The sequence below is a fragment of the Labeo rohita genome, chromosome 18, assembly GCF_022985175.1.
Source record: "Labeo rohita strain BAU-BD-2019 chromosome 18, IGBB_LRoh.1.0, whole genome shotgun sequence".
NCBI classification, from domain to species: Eukaryota; Metazoa; Chordata; class Actinopteri; order Cypriniformes; family Cyprinidae; genus Labeo; species Labeo rohita.
This window is the reverse complement of record NC_066886.1, coordinates 16,920,110-16,944,218: the sequence shown is the minus strand read 5'-3', so window position 1 is coordinate 16,944,218 and position 24,109 is coordinate 16,920,110. Positions and strand designations below refer to the sequence as shown.

At 31.9% G+C, this 24,109-nt stretch overlaps 2 protein-coding genes across 2 annotated transcripts; both read left to right on the top strand.

Moving 5' to 3' along the window:
- The first annotated feature begins 327 nt into the window (after window positions 1–327).
- On the top strand, window positions 328–3,917 carry rcn2 (reticulocalbin 2). The gene is made up of 8 exons (XM_051135051.1): window positions 328–384; window positions 778–917; window positions 993–1,095; window positions 1,643–1,839; window positions 1,939–2,052; window positions 2,137–2,230; window positions 3,338–3,480; window positions 3,572–3,917. Exons 1-8 carry the CDS (start codon window positions 339–341, stop codon window positions 3,713–3,715), a joined length of 981 nt encoding a protein of 326 aa, XP_050991008.1. The 5' UTR covers window positions 328–338; the 3' UTR covers window positions 3,716–3,917.
- Window positions 3,918–4,047: 130 nt separating this feature from the next.
- pstpip1a (proline-serine-threonine phosphatase interacting protein 1a) lies at window positions 4,048–23,855 on the top strand. The gene is made up of 15 exons (XM_051135045.1): window positions 4,048–5,193; window positions 6,123–6,223; window positions 6,339–6,413; window positions 6,548–6,582; window positions 9,943–10,049; window positions 10,430–10,492; window positions 13,805–13,909; window positions 16,412–16,457; window positions 16,617–16,696; window positions 17,115–17,213; window positions 19,632–19,728; window positions 19,893–19,980; window positions 20,349–20,431; window positions 22,862–22,974; window positions 23,219–23,855. The coding sequence occupies exons 1-15, from the start codon at window positions 5,161–5,163 to the stop codon at window positions 23,348–23,350; spliced, it is 1,257 nt and encodes a 418-aa protein (XP_050991002.1). The 5' UTR covers window positions 4,048–5,160; the 3' UTR covers window positions 23,351–23,855.
- Window positions 23,856–24,109: the final 254 nt, after the last annotated feature.

The following is a 24,109-nucleotide window of genomic DNA, read 5'->3' as shown; positions in this document are numbered from 1 at the left end:
TTATATATTATAATATTATATATTATTATGTTGGCTATTGCTACAAATATACCCGTGCTACTTATGACTGGTTTTGTGGTCCAGGGTCTCATATTTTTACTTTTTTCCACTCCCACGTGAGTCAGAATCGCTCAGATTGTACCTGTTCAATTGCTTGATGTAATATAAAATATTAATTTTGCATTTAATTTCATATGTTCATACTGAATTTGTTTTAAACGTTCTAGAGAGACACTGTAAGAGACTCTGCATGTCCTCCAGCCCTGCAGGTGGCAGTAACAAATTACTTGCACATACAGGAAAACGGTGAGTGAGCGTACAGATGACTGGAGAGCACCATGGCAACAAGTTCAGCTGAAAACTTTAGCTTTCCGCCTTTCAAAAGTAAGGGGTTTGTTTTCTTAGACGCGTATGGTGAATTCTCTTTATGGCTGCCTAATATTAAAACACAACCGAGTGATAGTTTTGACATAAATTTGCGTGTCTCGACGCTTTGTAGTTCCTTTTTTAAAGTGAAATTACTTCGCAGTTGCTGCAGTCACATTAACATGCGTCCCACGATATGAGATAATCATCATACCACAAAATGACATACTGTATTATGTTATGCATAGTGCTATTTAAGTTCATTTCCTGGCTATAGACTGAAATTTGAACCCGCTTTGTTATATACTTTTCTTCGACATGGAAATTCGTAGTCCATCCCATCACAAGAGGGCACTCAAGATCATCCTGTCAATCATAGGGTCTAATTGTTTGTATGTGTGTGTTTTTCAGGTTTAGAGATTAGATACACAGCCTTCCTGTTGCTGGTGGTTTGTTGTGCATCAGGAGCCATTGGAAAACAAATTGTCCAAGAGGATCATTTAGGCAAACATAACCATGAACATAATGCAAATATGTTCCTTGGCTCTGAGGTATTAGCACTGTGGTTCTTTATAACAGTTATGCATCCAGTTTCATTCTACCAACTAATATTCATTGTTTTTCAGGACAAAGATGAAATACAGAAGCTCAGTCCATCTGAGCAGCGAAAGCGAATGGTGGAGATAGTGAAGAAGATTGACACTAACTCTGATAAACACCTGACTCCAGGTCAGTAGTCACCATGTACACGATGAGATGTGTCTGAACTGCATGTCAAAAGTCTCTTATGCCCTTCAAAGCTGCATTTGTTTGATTAAAAATACAGTAAAAACAGCATTATTGTGAAATAATTACATATTAAAATTTTAATATATTTTGAACTGTAATTTATTCCTGTGATGGCAAAGCTGAATTTTCAGAATTATTATTTAAGTCTTTAGTATCACATGATCCTTCAGAAATTATTCTTATATGCTGATTTGGTGTTCAAGAAACATTTATGATTATTATCAGTGTTGAAAACAGTTTTGCTGCTTAGATTCTTTGATGAATAGAAAGCTAAAAAAAGAATGATTTATTTGAAATAGAAATATTTTGTAACATTGCAAATGTCACTGTCGCTTTTGATCAATTTAATGTGTCTTGGATGAATAAAAGTAAGAATTTCTTAAAAATGTACACTCCATCATACTCAAGCATACAAATTATACTCAGACTCTAAACTTTTGAACTGTAGTCAATATTAGAATTCTAAAAAACTTTGTTGTTTCTCTAGAGGAAATCACATTATGGATACAGAGGGTGTACAGGACATACGCGCTGGATGATGCCGAGGAACGCTTCCCTGAGTTTGACTCCAACAGTGATGGTCTGGTATCTTGGGACGAGTATAATATGGTCTTGCATGGCCATACTGTGGAAGTTGATGTAGATGCTGTTCTCGAAGACCCTGAGGAAGAGTCTCTCAGATTTGTATGTTGCATAATTTATTAACATTTCACAGTGTGTAACAGTAAAGAAAGGTCTTGCCTGATTGGAAAAAATAAAAAATAAATTTTTATCCACTCATAGCTCCATGCAAAGGAAAAAAGACGTTTTGACTTTGCTGACATGGATGGCTCAGCCGGCCTGAACTTAACTGAGTTCCTCGCATTTACTCATCCTTCTGAGGTGGATCACATGGCTGTAAGTATAAAATGAAGCTGCAGTGAATCATAAATATGATTAAACATTAGTTAACTATGTGCTATGTGGTTGCATTTACCCCAGGATTTTGCCATTGAAGATGTGCTTTCTGAATATGACTTGGATAAAGATGGATTCATCAGCTTGAATGAATTCATTGGAGATCTCAGAGCAAATGGTATGTCTACGTTGGAATAAATATCAATGTATAATAAATATACACAATTAAATACTGACTAAAACTGATACATTCAAAAATATTTTGCTTATCAATTGCTTACTTTACCATTTATTTTCTTTGGAAAAACAGATTTATGGAAGATGTTAGAATCTACAGTTGAGGTCAAAAGTTTACATACACCTTGCGGAATCTGTAAAACGTTAATTATTTGACCAAAATAAGACGGATCATATAAAATGCACGTTATTTTTTTATTTAGTACTGACCTGAATAAGATTTCACATAAAAAAAATAGTTGTTCATGAGTCCCTTGTTTGTCCTGAACAGTTAAACTGGCCGCTGTTCTTCAGAAATATTCTTCAGGTCCCACAAATTCTTTTTTTGTGTATTTGAACCCTTTCCAACAATGACTGTATGATTTTGTGATCCATCTTTTCACACTGAGGACAACTGAGGGACTCATATGCAATTATTACAGAAGGTTCAAACACTCATTGATGCTCCAGAAGGAAACACGATGCATTAAAAGCCAGGGGTGTAAACTTTTGAACAGAATGAAGATGTGTACATTTTCCCTAAATATCAGCAGGCAGTTTATCTGTTCAGGACAAACAAGGGACTCATGAACAACTATCACTAAACTAAAAAACACAGATGTGGATCATTCAGGTAACAACACAGTATTAAGAATCAAGTGTATGTAAACTTTTGAACAGGGTCATTTTTATATTATATATTATATTATTTTCTCTTGTGGACATAGTCACCACTAGTAAGTTACTACTAAATATATTGTAAAAACTTTAATTTGCTGTAAAGTTGCTTTGCAATGATATGTATTGTGAAAGGCGCTATACAAATAAATTTGAATTGAATTAAACTGAACTATATTTAGATGTCTTTTATGTGAAATATCTCATTCAGGTCAGTACAAAATAAAAAGTAACATGCATTTTGTATGAGCCCTCCTATTTTCATCAAATAATTACCATTTTGCAGATTCTGCAAGGTGTATGTAAACTTTTGACCTCAGCTGTAGATATTTTCCAGGAGTGTGGCAAATTATTTATCAGAAACATATACGTTTGCTTGTCTGTGTCTAAGAGCATGAAGAGCCCTCACAGTGGGAGCTTGAGGAAATGGTGCGCTTTAAAGATCTCTATGACCAGGATAAGGATGGAAAACTCAACAGGGATGAACAGCTCCGCTGGGTCGCTCCCAACAGCTATGGCTCGGCACGTGAAGAAGTCAGTCAATGTGCCATTCATCCTCTAATGTATTTTTTTTTTGCATCTTTAACAAGATGTTCTAAATATTTTTTTCCTTAATGTTAAACAGGCTATTCATCTAATCAAGGAAATGGACCAAGATGGTGATGGAAGACTCTCAGAGTCGGAGATTTTAAAAAACCAAGACACTTTCATGAACAGTGAAGTGACCGATTATGGCAGACAGCTTCAAGTGCCACATGATGAATTGTAATAGCTGGAACCTTTTATAAATAGTTCTTATGGTGCCACAAAGAAAGACTACTTGAGTTTTTAAAAATAATTTTTATTAGACAACATGTAACGGGTATACTGATATTACACAGCCCTGCATTTTGATTTCGATACATTAGGAAATATTTCCTAATGCAATGATCCTGATTTAAAAAATATCAATAAATATATTGTATAGTTTTTTTTTTGTCACATAGTATACAACTATACATATACTATAACTCAGTTTTTAACAATTTTCAAAAATCTTGTTTTTTCATTGTGCATTCCAATGAATCTCAATCAACTACAGTTGGGTTATTTTGATTAAGTAAAACATATGCTAACTAACACAATAAAAAATATCATTTTTGACCATTTAAAAAACTGAGTTATCTGTTTTTGCAAACAAACTCGTCGTATGTATATATAGTGTTTCAAATTCTCCATTTAACGTCAAAGCTAAAAACTTTACATAATGCAAGTATATAAATAAATATCCTCTTTTTTTTCATAAAACATACCATTTTATATTCTTCGATTGTGTGTAGTAAAACACCCACAGATCATCCGAGTCACGTTTGCATTTTTTTTTATCATTAGCTATAATTCTAACATTAAAATCAGTATCTGGCATAAAATAATGTATTCAGAATCATTAATACATTTAAAAATGTGCCAAAAAATTAACAAATAGTTGTAACCTGGCTCAGACAAAGATAGGAATCATGTATTTACGCCAGTTTTCTTATGATTAAAGAATCATACAAGACTTCTTCACCTTGCAAATGATCGCCAAAAGCAAAAAAGTTATGAAAAGCACATATGAAAAAGTATGACATGCTAGGGCAAAACAGGTACTGTTTTTGAAATCAGCATCCTAAAAGTAAGCAAATATGATGCAGGGTGGTGTTATCTAGTAAAACAGATTTTTTCTAAGCTGTATAAGATGCACTTTTCTTTTGTCCCGCTCTATAAAATCAGTAGTTATCATTCACAATTGCCATGCTGTAGTTTGGAGCCAGATAATATTCAAATCAACAGGTCTGCGTCTTGATTTAACTGCTAGCACTTTGCTATTTCCGAAGGTATGAAGAAAAAACTTATCTGAACTCTGCTTTAGATTTCGGTGGCTTTGTTTGCTGAGAATGTCTTCGACACCTAATAACTCATTATATTTTCCAAAAGCCCTCTGTTTGAGATGTTCCATCATATCTAGTATTCAAATGGCTGCTGAATGCATACGTATTATCTGTCGGGCAGGCTCTATGTGGTCAGTGACTTTATAGGAGAGAGCTTCCTTATCTCAGTCAAACCTGAGCACCACGGGCGCACTGTGAAACGGTGGTTTCCTGCGTATGGTATTGTCTGTTGTTTCTTTCATTTTTCTTAATTCCGATTTTGTTTCCTTCTGTGTGCTCGCAACATTCCTACACCGCTTTTAAAATGACACCTTTGCACTTCAAAGATTCTTTTTGGGTAAGTAAACTAATTGAGATATTTGGACAGATTAGACTGAACGTTGTTGTATGTTACGGCTGACATGCTTGAGGTTAACAGCATTGCATATCATGGTAGCATAGATTATTCACGTGTCTTTCATTTCCAGTAATTCGCCAGCATCACATTACCTTGTGCTTTAAGAGTACGGAAAGTAAGAAATTGGACCACTTATCAAATCTCTGTGGTTTTTGTGCACTGCCGATCTCTTTAAATAAGACCAACTCCACCATCTCTTCATGTTTTTCATTTATGTGTTTCAGTTAGAAGTTGGTTTAGTTTTGTACTGGACTGTTAGTTTCGATGGTCTCTCAAATTAAGAATGATTTTTAAGAATATAATTTTTTTGTCATTGCCTTAAAACCACTTCTCTATTAGACATTAGTGTTTATATTTAGACATCCTGATATTGTGTCATGGAGATGATCTATTGGCTTCCTGTTGAGTGTTCGACTGTGTGCCTGCTCTACCCTCTTTTTAACTTTGATCTAGTGTTGTCAGAGCATCTATCTACAAAGCAACTTCTGGGTTGATTTGCATGCCAAACCACGCTAGTAATGTTCAGTGTTAAGGCTGCATGTAAAAATATATACTGTAGGCCTAAGTTATGTAAGAAATAGTACCACTGTTCTCTATTTGCAATGTAGGAATGCTAAAATAAACAATTTTCTGAGTCAGTCCATGTCAATATTACCACTCAGTCTCAGTGGGCACAGTCAGTGATTAAATTGTTTAACCACCTCTGGTACCACATTCTTTTTTTGCACAGACTTCTTCAGCTTTTTTTGATAAATACAGTGCTACAAGTAAAGAAACTTCCCTTGGATTCAGGATTAAGCCTCACATAGTAGAAATCCAACATCCATAGATGTTACTGGATCAATATAATCTAATCCTTTTGGTTCCAGGGCCCAGAATTCACCAGTAACGTCGGATATGAGACTCTTATCCAAAAGCTATGTGATGGGCGACGGGCTTGTAAAGATATGGAAGAGCTCTTAAAAATGAGGTAACAACTGAAAATTGCATATTTAGATTTATATCTACAAGATACACTGTTTAGCCATGGTTAAAAGTACTAAGCAGCATTAGTTAAAGATAACAAAGCACTTTTCTACTCATAGAGCGATGGCAGAGGAAAGGTACGGCAAGGAATTGATCACTATTGCACGCAAGACAGGAGGGCAGAGCGAAATTGGGTAAGAAAATATTGTTTATGAATGACTGTATGTTTATTTGTTTACAACTTGGTTTCTGGTTGTGATATTTTGCATACAAATAAAGGTTTATGAGCGTAAATCTATCTTTTATTATTATTGCTTTGGTGTTGTAGCACTTTGAAGGCATCATTTGACCAGCTAAAAGCCCGTAAGTAACTCCTTAAATGATAATTCACATTAAAAATAAAATAAACTTTACTCACGAAGTACTTAAAGTCTGTGTAAAGGCAATTCAGAGAATTGTTTTTTAACACATTATTGAAAACACGTCACAAAGACTGTGAACTATGAAGTACTAAACTGTGAAGTCCACACCAGCAAACAATATTGTGTTTATTTTAAGCGCATGCTAGTTTGCTGATTTAAATTCTCAAGCTTGTTACAGCAGGATTTATTCTCATAAATGCAAGTTTGTAATTCTAACATTTTAATTTTTCGCAAATGCACGTTGTGTCTCACCATTCAGATTTTTTCATGCAATCGCAAATTTATATCTTACAATTCTGACTTTTTTCTAAGAATTATGAGATATAAACTCACAATCGCTAATTCTAAAGTCAAAACGGCATTATGTAAACTAAAAGTTGCACGTTATAAAGTTAGAATTGCGAGTTTGTGTCTTTGTTTCTCAGAAATGTTAGATATAAACTCAGTTGTGAGTTATAAAGTTAGAATTGCGCATGATATAAACTTGCAGTTGTAAGTTATAAATTTAGAATTGTGTGATATAAACTCACAGTTGTGTGTGATAAAGGCAGAATTGTGAGATAAAAATTCGCAATTCAGACTTTTTTCTTGCAAATGTGAGTTTGTATTTCGCAATTCTGACTTTTTTTCCTCACAAATGCAAGTTTGTATTTCACAAGTCCGATTTTTTTTCTCGCAATTGTGAATGTATATCTTACAATTCTGACTTTTTTCTCAGAATTATGAGATATAAACCTGCAATTAAACTTAACTGCTAGAAAAAAATCTGAATTGCAAGATACAAACTCGCATTTGCGAAAAAAAGAGTTTATATCTCACAATTCTGACTTTATAACTCGCAATTGCAAGTTTATATCTCACAATTCTAAGAAAAAAGTAACAATTCTGACTTTATAACTCGCAACTGAGTTTATATCATGCAATTCTGATTTTATAACAAAGTCAGAATTGTGAGACTTTTTCCTCAGAATTGTGAGATATAAACCCACAATTGCGAGTTATAAAGTCAGAATTGTGAGATATAAACTCTTTTTTCGCAAATGCGAGTTTGTATCTTGCAATTCGGATTTTTTTTCTAGCAATTAAGTTTATATCTTACAATTCTGACTTTGTTTCTCAGAATTGAGATATAAACTCGCAGTTGCGAGTTATAAAGTCAGAATCGCATGATATAAACTCACAATTGCAAGAAGTAAAGTCAGAATTGCGACTTTATAAATGAGCTCAATACAAAACTGCTCGGTCTCCTTATTGAAAATTAAAATTTGATGTTTATCTGCTTACCCCCAGGGCATCCAAGATATAGGTGACTTTGTTTCTTCAGTATAACACAAGCAAAGATTTTTAACTCAAACTGTTGGAGTCATATAATAGAAGTCAATGGCATCCATGGTTTTTGAGAGTCACAAAAACAACACAGACAAAACTAAATTAAATCTCACGGCTGGTGGCGATACATTGAGTTGTGAAGACACTAAACAGTCGGTCTGTGCAGGAAAATGAACAGTATTTATATCATTTTTTACCTCTGATCCAGTGCAATGTCCAACTGTCCTGAGCGCGTTCACAGCAGCCGGTGCGTGACGTGTCAGTGTGCTCTGGCATGGGCGATCATCAAAGTTGGGAGTCGGTGAAAAGTCAACACTCCCGAATGGGTTTGCGCAAACACATGTAATCTTTTAGTTTTTATCGGTTGCAACAATCAGGATAAGCACAAGTATAATTACCATTTTGAGTAGCCGTTGTACCCACAATCTCACTGTATAAACAATGAGTAACGTATACAAGTGACAGATCGCTTCCACGCGTGCGTCTACCATGCCAGCAGCTGTTGTAAACGTGCTCAGGACAGCTGGACATTGCAGTGGATCAGAAGTAAAAAATCAAATAAATACTGTTCAGTTTCCTGCACAGAATGATTGTCTTGTGTCTTCACACCTCAATGTATCGTCACGAGCCACAAGGTTTATTTTGGTTTTGTCTGTGTAAGTATTTAGACTCTCAAAGCCTTGGATGCCATTGACTGCCATTATATGACTGGCAGACTGCAACGGTTTGAGTTGCAGAAACGAATCTTCGTTTGTCTTCTACTGAAGAAACAAAGTCACCTACATCTTGGATGCCTTGGGGGTAAGCAGATAAACATGAAATTTTCATTTTTGGGTGAACTATCCCTTTAATTTTATTTATATTTGACAGTTGAGAGAGGCGGCAGCTTTTCTGCGAGTGGGTGTGGTTTCAGTGCTGACAACAGACACGTCCCCAGCGTTTGAGACCTTTTATTCTTTTTTTTTTTTTTTTTGCATTCAAATTTGAATGGGTGGTTATTTAACACATTTTTCTGTGATGTGACAAACTCAGAACATATTTAATATTGCTATACATGGACTTTAAATATAATGCTTTAAATAAATGCTCCTGACACATAGTATACGTCCATCAAATACTTTTACTTAAAACTCATTAAATTACCAGTACTTACATAGAAACCTATACAAAGTAGCCAGAAGAAATGCTCATTTTAAAGAATTACGTCAGATGGATTTAGCTGGTTTTGCATCTGAACTCTTCATATATATATATATATATATATATATACTACCGTTCAAAAGTTTGGGGTCAGTAGATTTTTATTGTTTCTTTTTTTTTTTTTTTTTTTTTTTTTTTTTAAGAAATTAATACTTTTATTCACCAAGGATGTATTAAGTTAATAATTAAAAGTTTATTAAAAGTTAATAATAAATAATTTACATTGTTATAAAATATTTATATTTTGAATAAACACTGTACTTTTTAAACTTGTTATTCATGAAAGAATCCTGGAAAAAAAAATTACAGGTTCCAAAAAATATTTGGCAGCACAACTGTTGATATTATCCAACACTGATCATTCTAATAATAAATCTGCATATTAGAATGATTTCTGAAGGATTATGTGACACTTAAGAGAGAGACTACTTTAAAGACTATTACAAGTCTTACTGACCCCAAACTTTTGAACGGTAGTGTATATATATATATATATATATATATATATATATATATATATATATATATATATATATATATATATAGTCAGCATTTGAAGTGGATCAAAACCTTTCATCAGATTTGTCCTAAAACCAAAAAAGAATACCCGTTTTCATCTTAGCACAACTTTGATGAACTTTTTTGATCCACTTCAAATGTTGATGTTATATATGTTATATATATATATATATATATATATATATATATTTATATAACAGGATATATAAACTAACCTCAAGATCACTAATGAATATCCTATTTTCTCACTTAGAAATGGAGAACATTGGAAATTTGCACATTCAGCTCTCTGGGATGTTACGAGAAGAGGTGAAACGAATGGAGCAGTTCAGAGAGAGACAAAAGGAGCAGCGAAAAAAGGTGAAATGCCATTTGATGCTTTAATTAATCTCAGTGTGCAGAACCACAAACCACTTTCTGAAAGGTTATTCTATGTTTAAGATTGGGGCGAACACAAACTCTAACGTACAGTACAGTATTTGTGTTCAAACCAAGATGCTTCTTGATACACTCTCAGGAAAACCAAACTGTCACTGGGGCGGTACCCTGAGGTACAAAAGCTAAACGGTACATCTTTGAATCTTATTTACCCCTAAATGGTTCATAAAAAGTGCCTAAAGTACCTTTTAGCTTTTGTACTACCCTGTTGACAGCTTTGTGTCTTTTTTTCTAAGAATGTACCATTGTGTTATTTAAAAAAAAAAAAAAAGCACATGACTTAAAATGTTTGCTTTTTACAGTTTGAAGGGGTCATGGAAAAGGTTCAGAAGACCAAAGTGTCATTATATAAGAAAACCATGGAGGTAAGTCTAATTTACCTCAACATATTAAAGTGACTCCAGTTTTGTAGGCTGCTCAGTTCATCCTGTATTTGCCTAATAGAGACTGAAAGCAGAATATCAGGAAGAGGAAGGGTGAAAAGAGAGTGATTTAAATCATCAGTGCATATGCTAACCTCTCTGCAGCCAATGTGCAGGGCAGGGAGGGGGATGGGGCTTCAAAATGTTGTAACTGTCATCTCAGGAAGTCTCACTTCTCTTCTAGAAGTATATTTCTTTCTCGCCTGCACACTTCTGTTCACTCTCCTTCTGACACGCGCTGTTTTCTCAATGCTAGGTTTTCTCTCTTCCTCATATATTTGCAATTTCCTGACAACAGATGACTATATATGTCGTCAAGAAAAGATGTGTTTCCGTTTTTCTTGGTACACCGAAACAAATTCAGAAAGCAAAGGCACACTTTAGAACCCCTGAGGCCAGTTGACATTTTAAGGAAGAAGTTAGTTCGAATTATCATATAACATTCTGCTTTGATAAACAAAAGAGTGATAGGGAATCTGATCGGTTTGGCTCAGGAACTGTAAAGGTATTTGTGTGACTTGAGGTAAGATGAGGGTTATGATGACTAAACGACAGGAAGTTAGTCTAAACCTCAGAACGCATGCTTTATTGTCTACCACCATTGTTCTTAAGCACACTAGATTGTCAGTGGGACTGTCTCTTGAATGAAATATATTTCAGATTAGAAAGTATAATGTAAATGTAGTGAATAAACATTCTTTTTCCAACTTTGTTTTTCAATAGCAAAGTTAAACATCATTACAACCTAGAAAAAAATGTATGTACACTGTAAAAAAGCAAATATTATTTCATAATTTCTATTTCAAAAATGTCATGTTTGAATTCGACGTGTAACTTGCCATTTTTTGGTAATTACTGTTAAATTTACCAGCAATTTCTGAGTGAACATTTAAACATTTTTTTTTAAGTTGCATCCTTATTTATTATTTTTTTGTATGTAAGACCAGCTACACTGTAAAAAATAAAAATAATATAATTTGTTACACCGCTGATTTGAAATTTTTAGTTTAGTCAACTTGAAATTTTAAGTTGCTTAATGTTAATTTAAGTGAGAACTGGAATATTTTAGTTGACCAAACTAAAAAAATTTTAAGTCAACGGTGTAACAAATTATTTTAAGTTGAAACAACTATTTTTTTTTTTACAGTGTACATGAATCACATATACTGTAGTTAAGTTTTGTTTTCCATCAGCTTGCTGTATTTTCTTGTTGTTTTGTAGTAGATGTATATTTACATTTATTTATTAGTGCATTAACTGATCAAATACAGTATATGCATGTTTGGGTGAGTGAAAGTAGTTGAGTCAGAGACCAGTTCAGGCAGATTATGAAAGTCTAATCTCCCTTTTCTGTGACTTTACATGAGATAAGAATGCGGACTGAGGTTTAACAACAAGGGGAAGTTTCCTGCATATTCATTTAAATTTGATTCAGTATATTTAGTAGTTATTTCAAATCGATTATTCATGATTAATCGCATCTTAAATGAAGCTTTGTGTTTACATAATATATATGTATGTGTATTTGTATTTACATATGATTTATTTTATATATAAAAATAAATATATATGACACGTTTCTTAAATGCATACATGTACGTAGTGTTGGGGAGTAACTAGTTACATGTAACGGAATTACGTAATTTAATTACAAAATAAATGTAATTGTAATTAGTTACAGTTACTGAGAAAAAATATGCAATTAAATTACAGTTACTTTTGAAAAATGCCAGTGATTACAAAGGGGATTACATCTGAATTTTTTCACACACCCACCCCCACTTACAGATTTAATTGACTTATTTTAAATTGCATTGACTGCCCTAAAATGAGACACCAGTGTTTCAGGAGTTTAGGACACAGAATAGGACACATGCTAATTCGATAACTGTTTTATTTCCTATTTGGGTTTATGCATAAAATTTATTTTTTAAGATAGTTTTTTCCAAGGCATTGTTAGATGCTAGTGTTTTCTGTCATAACTATGCAAACGTTTGATTTCAAACCCAGTTTCATAGCTATTAAACTATTTCTTGTTATGATGTTATTTCTGTTATGATCTTGTTATGACATATTGCGCAACTGCGTTCACGGTGACCTGAGTTCAATTCCTGTCTCGAGGTCCTTTGCTGATCCTGCTCCCCTCTCTCCTCCCAGCTCTTTTCTGTCATCTCTCTACTGTCCAATCACAATGAAAGACATAAAAAGCCCAAATATATATATATATATATATATATATATAAAAGAATTTGTGGTGGCTGTGCTTTAAATTAAATTATTACACAGCTCAGACTCTTTCGGGGCAACTTAAGTCAGTGCTATATACTTGATAATTTTTCTTGGCGGAAGCTTTGCGTTTGGTTAGCTAATAAAATATTACAGCTTAATTCAATATAATGTGTACAGTTTCTTAATTCTGTCATCCTGGTATCGTGGACTTGCTCTATTGTTTTATACAAACATAGCTGCTGCCATTTTTTTTTTTTTTTTTTTTTTTTTTTTTTTTTTGTACATTCTAATGGATTATAAGATAACTAACAAACTAGTACTACTATTTAATTATTTATGTGGTGAAATGTTGTGTAAGAAAACTGGTATGACTGCACTTTATCCCTAAAATATCTAGTTTAAACTTGCCGTTTGCTAGCAACTGACTTTTTCATGGAAGCTTTGCGTTGAAATATTTTAACTCAGATCAGTGTTTCGTGTCTAATCATTTTGAGCAGCTGTGTAATAAGTGAGATAATGTACATTCAGCCAGTTGTTATCGCAAAATAAAGATGCATATTATCCCTTACTTATTATAATCTTAATTCAAGTGATAAAGGATTTTGAAAGTCTGACAGTAATCAGTGTTGAGTGCAACTGCAAGGTTAACTCTGCCTGGTTTAAATGTTTCAAAATCATCAACAGTTGAAAATATTAGAAATGTAGAAAAGTAATCAAAAAGTAATTAAAAGTAATAAGTTACATTACTTTAATAAAGTAATTGAAAAGCTACACTACTTATTACATTTTAAATCAAGTAACTTGTAATCTGTAACCTATTACATTTTCAAAGTAACGTTCCCAACACTGCATGTACGTATATATTTAAGGTATATATTTAAGCACACAAACTTTTATTTCGGATGCGATTAATTGCGATTAATCACAATTAATTGATTTGACAGCAATAATATTAAGTAATTTTGCCATCATTCAAATGTAGGTGGGCATTGGCATAACAACCTTGTATCTTCCTGCTTTTCCCAGTCTAAAAGGACGTATGAGCAGAGGTGTAAAGAGGCTGATGAAGCTGAACTGGCTGCTGAGAAGCTCAACAGTACATCCACTGTCACCCCCAAACAATCTGAAAAGGTAAAATGTGGATTATTATAGACAGAATTTGTGTGTTTGTCTTCAAATATTACAACATACACTACCATTCAAAGTCAGTTTGGGGTCAGTAATATTTTATTTTATTTTATTTTATTTTTAGGGCTGTCAGTTTAATGTGTTAACTTAGTTAATTAGTTATGAAAAATAACACAATTAAAATGCAGTTATCGTGCTGACCCCGTCCCCACCATCCTACATTTCATATAGATACTGTTGACAAATATGAGGCAGGGAAACAACTCTCTAAATGCAGTTATACCCTAAAATGAAAGATACTGGTGCAAAAAAAGCCACTGTATGTGTTTTGTCTCACATTTATATATATCACACTGGCAGCAAGAGCAATGATATCATGAGCTTAAATTTGAGTTTATACAGCATATTGATATTGTGTTATATTTAAAATGTGTTTTTATATGTTTTTGCTCAATTTTGTAGAGAACATATTGCCTTTGAAGCCATAGCAGAATTGTTGCACGTCTCCGAGCCGTTTAGTTTCTGAATGAATCCGCATTTTGAACGAATCGTATGAATCAATGATTCAAAGGCCTATTCATAAAGAGAGCCATTTACTTCATTCCTGAATGAATCAGAATCTGAATGGATCGAATGAATAAATGGATGACTCATAAAGACATTTATCACCACCTGCTAGCAGATTTAGTTTTTTATTTAGAGTAGAATTTCATTAAAATAAGAAATATTCTTCTTATTATTATTTCTAAAGCAACATTTTGTAATGTCTATTTGATACTTTCTCATTTAACACAAAAATAGCTTTAAATAATCTTTTGTGGGTATTTTCACAGTCAAATTTGTTTTGCGATTAATTAATCGAAACATGTAATTAATTCGATTCAAAATTTTTATTGACTGACAGCCCTGTTTGTTTTATTGTATTTTATTTTTTATTTTACTTTATTTTTTTGGACAGAAATAAATACTTTTACTCAGCAAGGATGCATTAAATTGATCAACTGTGACCGGTAAGACATTACAATGTAACAAACAAAAGAACAGTTACTTAAAATTGAAATAATATTTCACAATATTACTATCTACATTTTTGATCAAATAAAAACATTTAATCAAAAAAACATAACATAAACAGAGTTTAAAAACTCTTATGTTTAAAAACATAAACATTTTTGATCAGCCTTGGTGAGTGTAAGAGACGTCTTACAAAAAATACAAAAAAGAAAACCCAAAAAAACATTTGAACCCCAAACATTTGAACGGGAGTATGATTCTGTCAATTTATAACTTTTTTTCACATTTTAAATACATTTTGGTAAAAATGCTAGTGATATTGTTTGAAGCCATTTCTAATTACACCGAGGTCATTCTGTGTTAACTCAACCAGATGTTCCTTGCTGAAAATGTTGATTTTAATTTTGAATAAATACATAAATTAAGAAGAAACTCAAAATATTACATGTCATGGATGAATATTTACTGAGTAATTCACTGTTTTGTAAAGAGGGGGTCAAAATGACAATTTTCACCTGAGATTTGGAGCCAAATTATGGCTCCAAGATGTCTTAAAAGGAAATGAAGAGTTCATTTGTAAAAACAGATAACTCTGTTTATAACAATTTTCAAAAATCATGTTTTTTCATTGTGCATTCCAGTTATTCGCAAACAAACTGCTATTTTGATTAAGTAAAAATAACTAAAAAAATACAGCTAACACAATAAAAACATGATAACAATAAAAAAGCATTTTAAAAATGTAAAAAAAAAGAAATTATCTGTTTTTGCAAGTAAACTCTTCATATTAAGATGGCTTTAATGCTTCTTGAGTTACAGACATTCTTGAAAAGTGCTTTTTCCCATAATTATACTGTCACTTTTGGCATCTAATCCAACAAAGAAGCCTAAAGTCATCTGATTTGACTAACAGACCCACCAATCTCTGTGTAAAAATAAAATGATGATGCTGTCAGCTTTCTTAGCTCATTTTTCCCCCGCCTGTAATTTGGCTACAAATCAGGTGAAAGTTGCTTGAGCATTCAATAGATATTCATCCATGACATTAATAGTTTCTTTAGAGCTTTCATCACTATTTATGTTTGTCTATGTTCGGAAAACATTGGTAACATTTAAGTATAGCAACCAATTCTTACTATTAACTAGCATGCCTATTATTAACATGTTAGCTGTTTATTTATACTTATAAAGCTCATATTCTGCATGACCATATTCTGGATCCCTAATCCTACCCAATACCTAAACTTAACAACTACCTTACTATTAATAATCAGCAAATTAGGAGTTTATTGACCCAAAAGTCAAAGTTAAATAGTTTGTTAATATTAAGAATTGGAGCTTAAAATAAAGCATGACCAAATTATTTTTAAAATTAAAAATTTGAGCGAGAACAGTTTCTGAAATTTGGTTGATTTGACATGTATGAGCCACTGAATACCTTGTGAAATCATATATGTATTTTAATCTGTTTTGTGCTTTATGCCATAACAGACACAAAACAAAGCAAAACAGTGCAGGGATGCAGCAACAGATGCAGGTGAGAATAAAAATCTGCTTTTGTTTTCACATAGCAGCGAGTGGTTGCAATTCAAAAAAATAGCATCAGTGCTTTACATCAGTACATCCAATCCAAAAAAACAAAAAAAGGTGATGCTAATAATATTTAACATGCATAATATTTGTTCTTGATTCACAGAGAAACAGTACATGTCAAACATAGAGCAGCTGGATAGGATTCGTCAGGAATGGGAGACCACGCACGTATGCACGTGTGAGGTATAAAATACACACTCATCTGTCTGTTTGCTGGCTTTCAGAAATAGCTCTCTGCTCTCTCTGCTGAAGCTGTGAACCACATAGAACACACTAAAAATGAACTTCCCTATTCTCTGCGTTTTACCCAATGCGTACCGCAAACCACAAATACTCAACTGCAGAAGAGACTTAGTTTTTGGCATATTTAAACAAGCATATTCATGATCATCCTGTGTGTCATTAACAGTTTGACAAAAACTTGGCTAAATCACCGTTTACTGTACGTAATTCCTTATATGGTGAGTTAGCGCAGCCTTTGTCATCCTACTGATTTTCTTTTGCGTCTGCCTGCTGAACAAACATTTATAAAGCTGACTAAGTCATGTTCATATATGTATTTAGATCATGATGTTGAGCTAAATTCTGTGAATTTCTACAGGTTTTCCAGCAGCAGGAAGATGATCGCATTAATATTTTAAGAAATGCTGTTTGGGTGCACTCTAACCACTTTTCCATGCAGTGCGTCAAAGACGATGAGGTTAGTATTACTTAAATGAGAGCTCCACTTCCAGAACAACAATTTACAAATAAATTAGTCACCCCCTTGTCATCTAAGATGTTCATGTCTTTCTGTCTTCAGTCGTAAAGAAATTATGTTTTTTGAGGAAAACGTTTCAGCATTTTTTAACTTCCAAAACTTCCAAGATGCAGTTTAAATGCGGCTTCAAACGCGGTTGTAGAAAGAAGGGTCTTATCTAGTGTAACGATAATAATATAATTTATATACTTTTTAATGCCAAACGCTAGTCTTGTCTTACTCTGCCTGGACTGTTTAAGTCATGTCAGTTAGGATATGTCGAAAAACTCCCATCTCATGTTCTCCCTCAACTTCAAAATCATCATATATCGCCGTTTAACCTTTTTTGTTAAGGGTGTTTGATCTTTTTTGCATGTTCACTTTGCAAAGATTGTGTCAGTACTTCTGCAGCGGTGTAGGGTGATTTTGAAATGATGTTTGAAGTTGAGGGAGAAAATATGGTCAGAGTTTTTCGACATAACCCTAACTGTCTTGAACCAGAGTACACAGAGTTCAAGGACTGCAAGGCAAGACGAGCGTTTGAGATTAAAGAGTCTCAACGATCCCTCGACTGGGATTGTTTACAACCACATTTGGGATCGTTTGAAGCCGCATTTAAACTGCATTTTGGAAGTTCAAAATCGGGGCACCATATCAGTCCACTATATGGAGAAAAATCCTGAAATGTTTTCCTCAAAAAACATAATTTCTATTTCTAATACAACTGAAGAAAGAAAGACATGAACATTGTGGATGACAAGGGAGTGAGTAAATTATAAAGCCTGCATTTATTTGATCCAAAGTACAGCAAAAGCAGTAATATTGTAAAATATTTTTGCTATTTAAAATAATTAAAAAATCTGTAAAATCTGTTTTCTATTTGAATATATTTTAAAATGTGATCAAAGCTACATTTTCAGTCTTCAACGTCACGTGATCCATCAGAAATCATTTTTATCTGCTGATTTGCTGTTCAAGAAACATTTCTTATTAATATTATTATCAATATTTAAACCAGTACATTTTTTTTCAGGATTCTTTGATGAATAGAAAGATGCTAAGATCAGCATTTATCTGAAATAAAAAGCTTTTGTAACATTACACACTATACCATTCAAAAGCTTGGAGTCAGTATAATTTATAAATTATAGAAATTAATACTTTTATTTAGCAAGGATGCTTTACATTGATCAGAAGTGACGATTAAGATGTTTAGAATGTTATAAAAGATTTCTATTTCAGATAAATCCTGCTTGTCTGAACTTTCTATTCACAAAAGAAAGCTAAAAAAAAATTATACTCAGCTGTTTTCAACATAATAATAATAATAAATGTTTTTTTGAGCAGCAATCAGAATATTAGAATGATTTCTGAAAGATCATGTGACTGGAGTAATGATGCTAAAAAAGCTTTGAAATCACAGGAATAAATAACATTTGAAAATATATTTGGACCGTAAAAATATTTGAAATTTGTACTGTTTTTGCTGTACTTTGGATCAAATTAATGCAGGCTTGGTGAGCAGAAGAAACTTTTAAAAACGTTTAAAAAAATCTTTTGACTGGTAGTGTATTTATATCATAGTTACCTTAGTTAACAAAAACTAAAATTAAAATTAGAAAGATTAAAAATATTTCTGTTACTTGAAATAAAACAAACATCAATGTAAATAAAATAAAATTAATTTAACTTTATTTCAGCTAGCAGCCAAGACAAGATTTCTTATTTTGTTTTAGTGTAACTTCATGTACTTCAACTAAACATTAAAAAACAGAATATATAATATAAAAACTCTAAAAAACTGAACTATAATAGTCTCAATGGTACCACAAATAACACTGATCTATATTGTGAAGTTTGTTCATATATAATTGTCCTGTTTTAAAAAAAACGTATTCCTAAACAGAGTTTTAATTAATTTTTAACTTAAAATAATATTAAAAATATTCCAAATTAAAATCCTTGAAATCTAATACACTGTCAACACGAATATTTGAACTGGACATTTATGCTAATAATGTCTCATTTGCATATTTAAACAACATTGTAATGCAAATTAATTGTCTTAGATTAATCAGCTGGGGAAGTATGATGATATCTGATATTTCACTCTATTGACCTGTGATGTAAAATAAATAGGATGTATTATTCTTTACATTAATTATATGAATTGTGTGTGAACTTATGTCATCGCTTCTGTGAGATTCACTTAAAACTTTGATGTTTTGTGAAAAGCTGTCAGGTTTTACAAGGTCTTTGTAGCAATTAAACATTAGCATTAAATGATAAAATGCAAAATAGCAGCGTTTACAATTGTGGTCTCTAACTGTAAAATAAAGCACCGCCCGTATTGTGAAATTACTGTTAATTTCTATTCAGTGTTATGAAGAGGTGAGAAAAGTGCTAGAAATGTGTGACATCACGGAAGACATCAACAGCTTCATCAACTCGAAAAGCACTGGCACCAGTCCTGCAGGTCAGTGCTTTTCTATATAGTTTTATAGACTATATTTGTCAAAAAATCACAAATCAACATTGTGACGTGGTGTAGTTTAATAACCCGGTCATGTGGTGATGATATAGTTTGAGAAAAGTACTGCTGTGTCTTTGTTTAATTCAACTTTTTGTTTGTGTCCGTAGCACCCATTGTGTTTGAAAACTATTATGATAGAGAACCAGCCACAGACAGCAATGGTATCACTCGCTTTGGAGGAGGTGTGATGAAGAGGTGTGTTTTCCACAGCTGGGTCTGTATGTTCATGTTTAAGGCTGTGATAAATATTTGCCATGCTGACTTAACAAAAAACCAATGGAAAATGTAAGCCATACTGCTTTTTAGATGACTAGACTATCAGAAATACTAGTTGATAAAGCTGCTAGCGGATGTGCCACGCACAGACATGCAGGCTGAGCTGTGATACACTGCTCTGTATTTACAGAAGTTATCAGTGAATACATTTTCTGAATCTGTCCTTTATCTAGAAAATGTCTTTATGATAACTTATAAACTCACATTAAATGTATACATTTTCTTTAGTCTTTTAATGTGCTGTTTTTCCTCATATTTTATGCAGTAATTTGCTTTCTTTTTGAAAGGTTTTCAAATCTCTTGCAAGGCAACTGTGCCGTTGGCTCTAAGACTAATAATGAATGCATTCAGCCATCAGCACCACCATCAGGTACCTATTACAATATCATAATTACAGTTGTCACATCTTTCTCTTTCTTTCTTTCTTTCTTTTTTAAATAGCATATTACACTTTTTTAATTCTAGCTATCTTCCATTTGTAGTTAAGCAACTTTTAATAGTATAATAGTTTAATGTAGATGTCATATTTTCCTCCACTAGAGGGCACTTCAGTCCAATATTTAATTTCATTAAATGGTATTTAGGTAGGTTTTTCTTTTTGTAATACTTTTATTTTTTTAAATAAAAAATAATTAAATAAAAATGTTTTTCCACCTAAAAAGAACAAAAACGTATTTGAGTACTATTTTTTTAAGCGTTATTTATATACTGTTATAATATTTAGTATTATTTATCAATTCTTTTTATTTTTATATTTTCAGTTATCAGCAATTTCTGATTTAGTAATGTTATTATTTGCTTTTTTGTAGTACTTTATGTAATATTATTATCCGTCTTTCTATTTATTTATATTTTGGTAATACTTTATTTTCCAAATAAAAAATTGAGTACTTGAGTACTTTTTAGAGTATTTTTAGCATCATTTATATACTATTATAGTATTTATTATTATTTTTAATTTTCTTACGTTTTATTTTTAGTTTAAGTTTTCTGTCATTTCTGATTTAGTTATGTTATTATCTGCTTTTTTTCGTAATACTTTTATTTTCCAGATAAAAAATATTAAATAATACTAAGAGTTATAACTATTATTTTGAATGTGCTTTTATTTTTAAATTGTCAGCTTACTTTAATTTCTGATTTAGTAATGTTAGTATCCGCTTATTTATTTATATACTGGTAATACTTCTTTATTTTCCAAATAAAAAATAATTAAGTAAAAATATTTTCCCTAGTGTAACCACTTAAAAAGAACAAAAATGTATTTGAGTATTAGGTTTTTTTTTTTTTTAGTATTTATATACTGTTATAATATTTATTTTCTTTTTTTAAATTATTTTTATTTTTATATTTCTGTAATTTCTGATTTAGTAATGTTATTATCTGCTTTTTTGTAGTATTTTTTTATTTAAGGTTATTATGTAATATTATTATCTGTCTTTCTATTTATTTATATTTTGTTAATACTTCTTTATTTTCCAAATAAAAAATAAAAAATACAAATACGTATTTGAGTACTTTTTTTGAGTATTTTTTTAGCATTGTTTATATACTATTATAGTATTTATTATTATTTAGAATTTTTTAAGTTTTAGTTTTATATTTTAAGTTTTCTGTAATTTCTGATTTAGTAATGTAATATTTTTCAAATAAAAAATATTCAATAATACTAATAGTTATAACTATTATTTTGAATGCGCTTTTATTTTTAAATTTTCAGTTTACTGTAATTTCTGATTTAGTAATGTTAGTATCCACTTATTTATTTATTTTGGTAATACTTATTTATTTTCCAAATGAAAAATAATTAAATACAAATATTTTCCCTTGTGTAACCACTTAAAAAGAACAAAAACGTATTTGAGTACTAGTGGGTTTTTTTTAGCATTATTGATATACTATTATAGTGTTTATTATTATTTTGAATTAGCTTTTATTTATATATATATATATATATATTCTCTCTACTGTAACTATTTAAAAAGAACAAAAATGTATTTGAGTACTAATGTTCTTTTAGCATTATTTATATACTATTATAGTATTTATTATTATTTTGAATTAGTATCTATTCTTATATTTTCAGTTTCCTGTAATGTTTTATTTAGTAATATTATTAGTAAGGTTATTATCAATTTTTCATAAGTTTTTTTTTTTTAAATACTTGGTAACACTTTACAATAAGCTCCCTTTCGATAGCGTGTTTAAATTTACAAAGAGCGATTTGTTTCTTCTTCTTCTTCTTCTTCTTCTTCTTCTTTTTTATTAAGATTAATAAATACTTGGGGTTTTTTGTGAAGTGTTACCACATATTTCAGTTGAGCTTTATTGTTATTTAAATTTTAGTCATTTTAGTACTTAAATGTATTTTATTTCAGTTAGTTGCCAGGGCAACATTTATCATTTTTATTTATGCTTATTTTGTTTGTTTTTTTAAGGTTTAGTTTAATGGTAACACTTTACAGTAAGGTGTCATTTATTAACATTAGTTAATAAATGTATTAACTATGATGAACAATGAACAACACATTTCTTACACAATTTATAGTTAATAAAAAATACATTTGTTCATTATTAGTTCATGTTAATTCACTGTGCATTAACTAATATTAACAAACACAACTTGTGATTTTAATAATACATTAGTAAATGCTGAAATTAACATTAACACAAGTTTATTATGCAGCAGAAACACGTTATGTAACTAATGAACCTCATTGTAAAGTGTGACCAGTTTTACATATAATATATTATACAGTATATTTTATATCATTGGCCTATTTTATTTTATTTTTTTCAGCTGAAGTCTCAGATGGCGTATATGCCTCCATTCCTGGATTTCCACAAGCAACTTCAAACAGTGCTGGCTCTCACAGCGGCACATACCAGGCTCAGTATGACTATGTGGCTCAGGTACAACAGTCTTATTAAAAGAAAAAAAACTTCACTTTGAACTATAACTTTAAAGATGCACATTCAGAATATTTTAAAGGCCAAATGTAGAACTCTGTTAGAAACCATGTTTATTCAAAAACGTCCATTTGGTTTTGACCGTGGTTGTTAATTAAGCACAGAAAAATGTTTATATCCTTTTTGCGGAAATGTTTACTGCAGTCTGATGAAAGACTGAGGGGGAGTTTAACTGTTGTGCGTGCAGGGCCCTGATGAGCTCTCCATCTCCGTGGGGGAAATGCTGCTCGTGGTGGAACAGGGAGGAGACGGCTGGTGGACGGTGGAGAGGGACGGCCAGACTGGGCTGGTGCCAGGCTCCTACTTGTCCAAGATATGAATCAAGAATCTAGCGCACACTAGAAAGGCTCTCCATGTCCTTAAACGCCCTCTAATAGCAGAGTTATTAAGGGCACTCCCTATGAAAGTGTCTCAGAGGAGGATTTCTGTTTGCTCAATGCATTTAAGCAGTAGCACATCCATACTGAAAATCTGTATGGACCGTACAGTAGTAACGGGTTAATATGTATATTTAAAACTTTTAATTATACATGACGATCGTTATTGCTGAGATAGAGATTTATATTTATTATAAAAGCTATTTATTGTGAATGAAAAACTTAAGAATGTATAACAGACAAGGAGTAGCCACTACGGACTTGCCATGATTTAGTTCATGCGAAGATGATGAAAATGCACAGATGTTGGTGTACATATTGATATTTAAATCTCTCTTTACTTTTTGGAAAGTTTAATAGACATTAATAGACATCTATAATAGAGCTCTAGGTTCAGCGTTTTGCATTTATTACTTGGACTGCGTGAAATAAAAGCTGTGTAATGATCATTGCATCATGTTGCCGTTGACTGAATGTGGGTCGGGTGATGGTTTGAACGCTGTGGCTGTAATACTTTTTGATTTTCCGAGAGCACTGAAAGGCGGTCGGTTGAGAGAAACTAACCTGGGACAAACATTTTAAAATTTCAACAGAACGATCTTCTTTCTTGTCCCCACGTGTCAAGTTTCCAAAAGGTCAAGGGAACAATTCTGAAACTTTTTCAAGCATTTCTCAGTCATGGTATTGGACTTAAAGAAGAA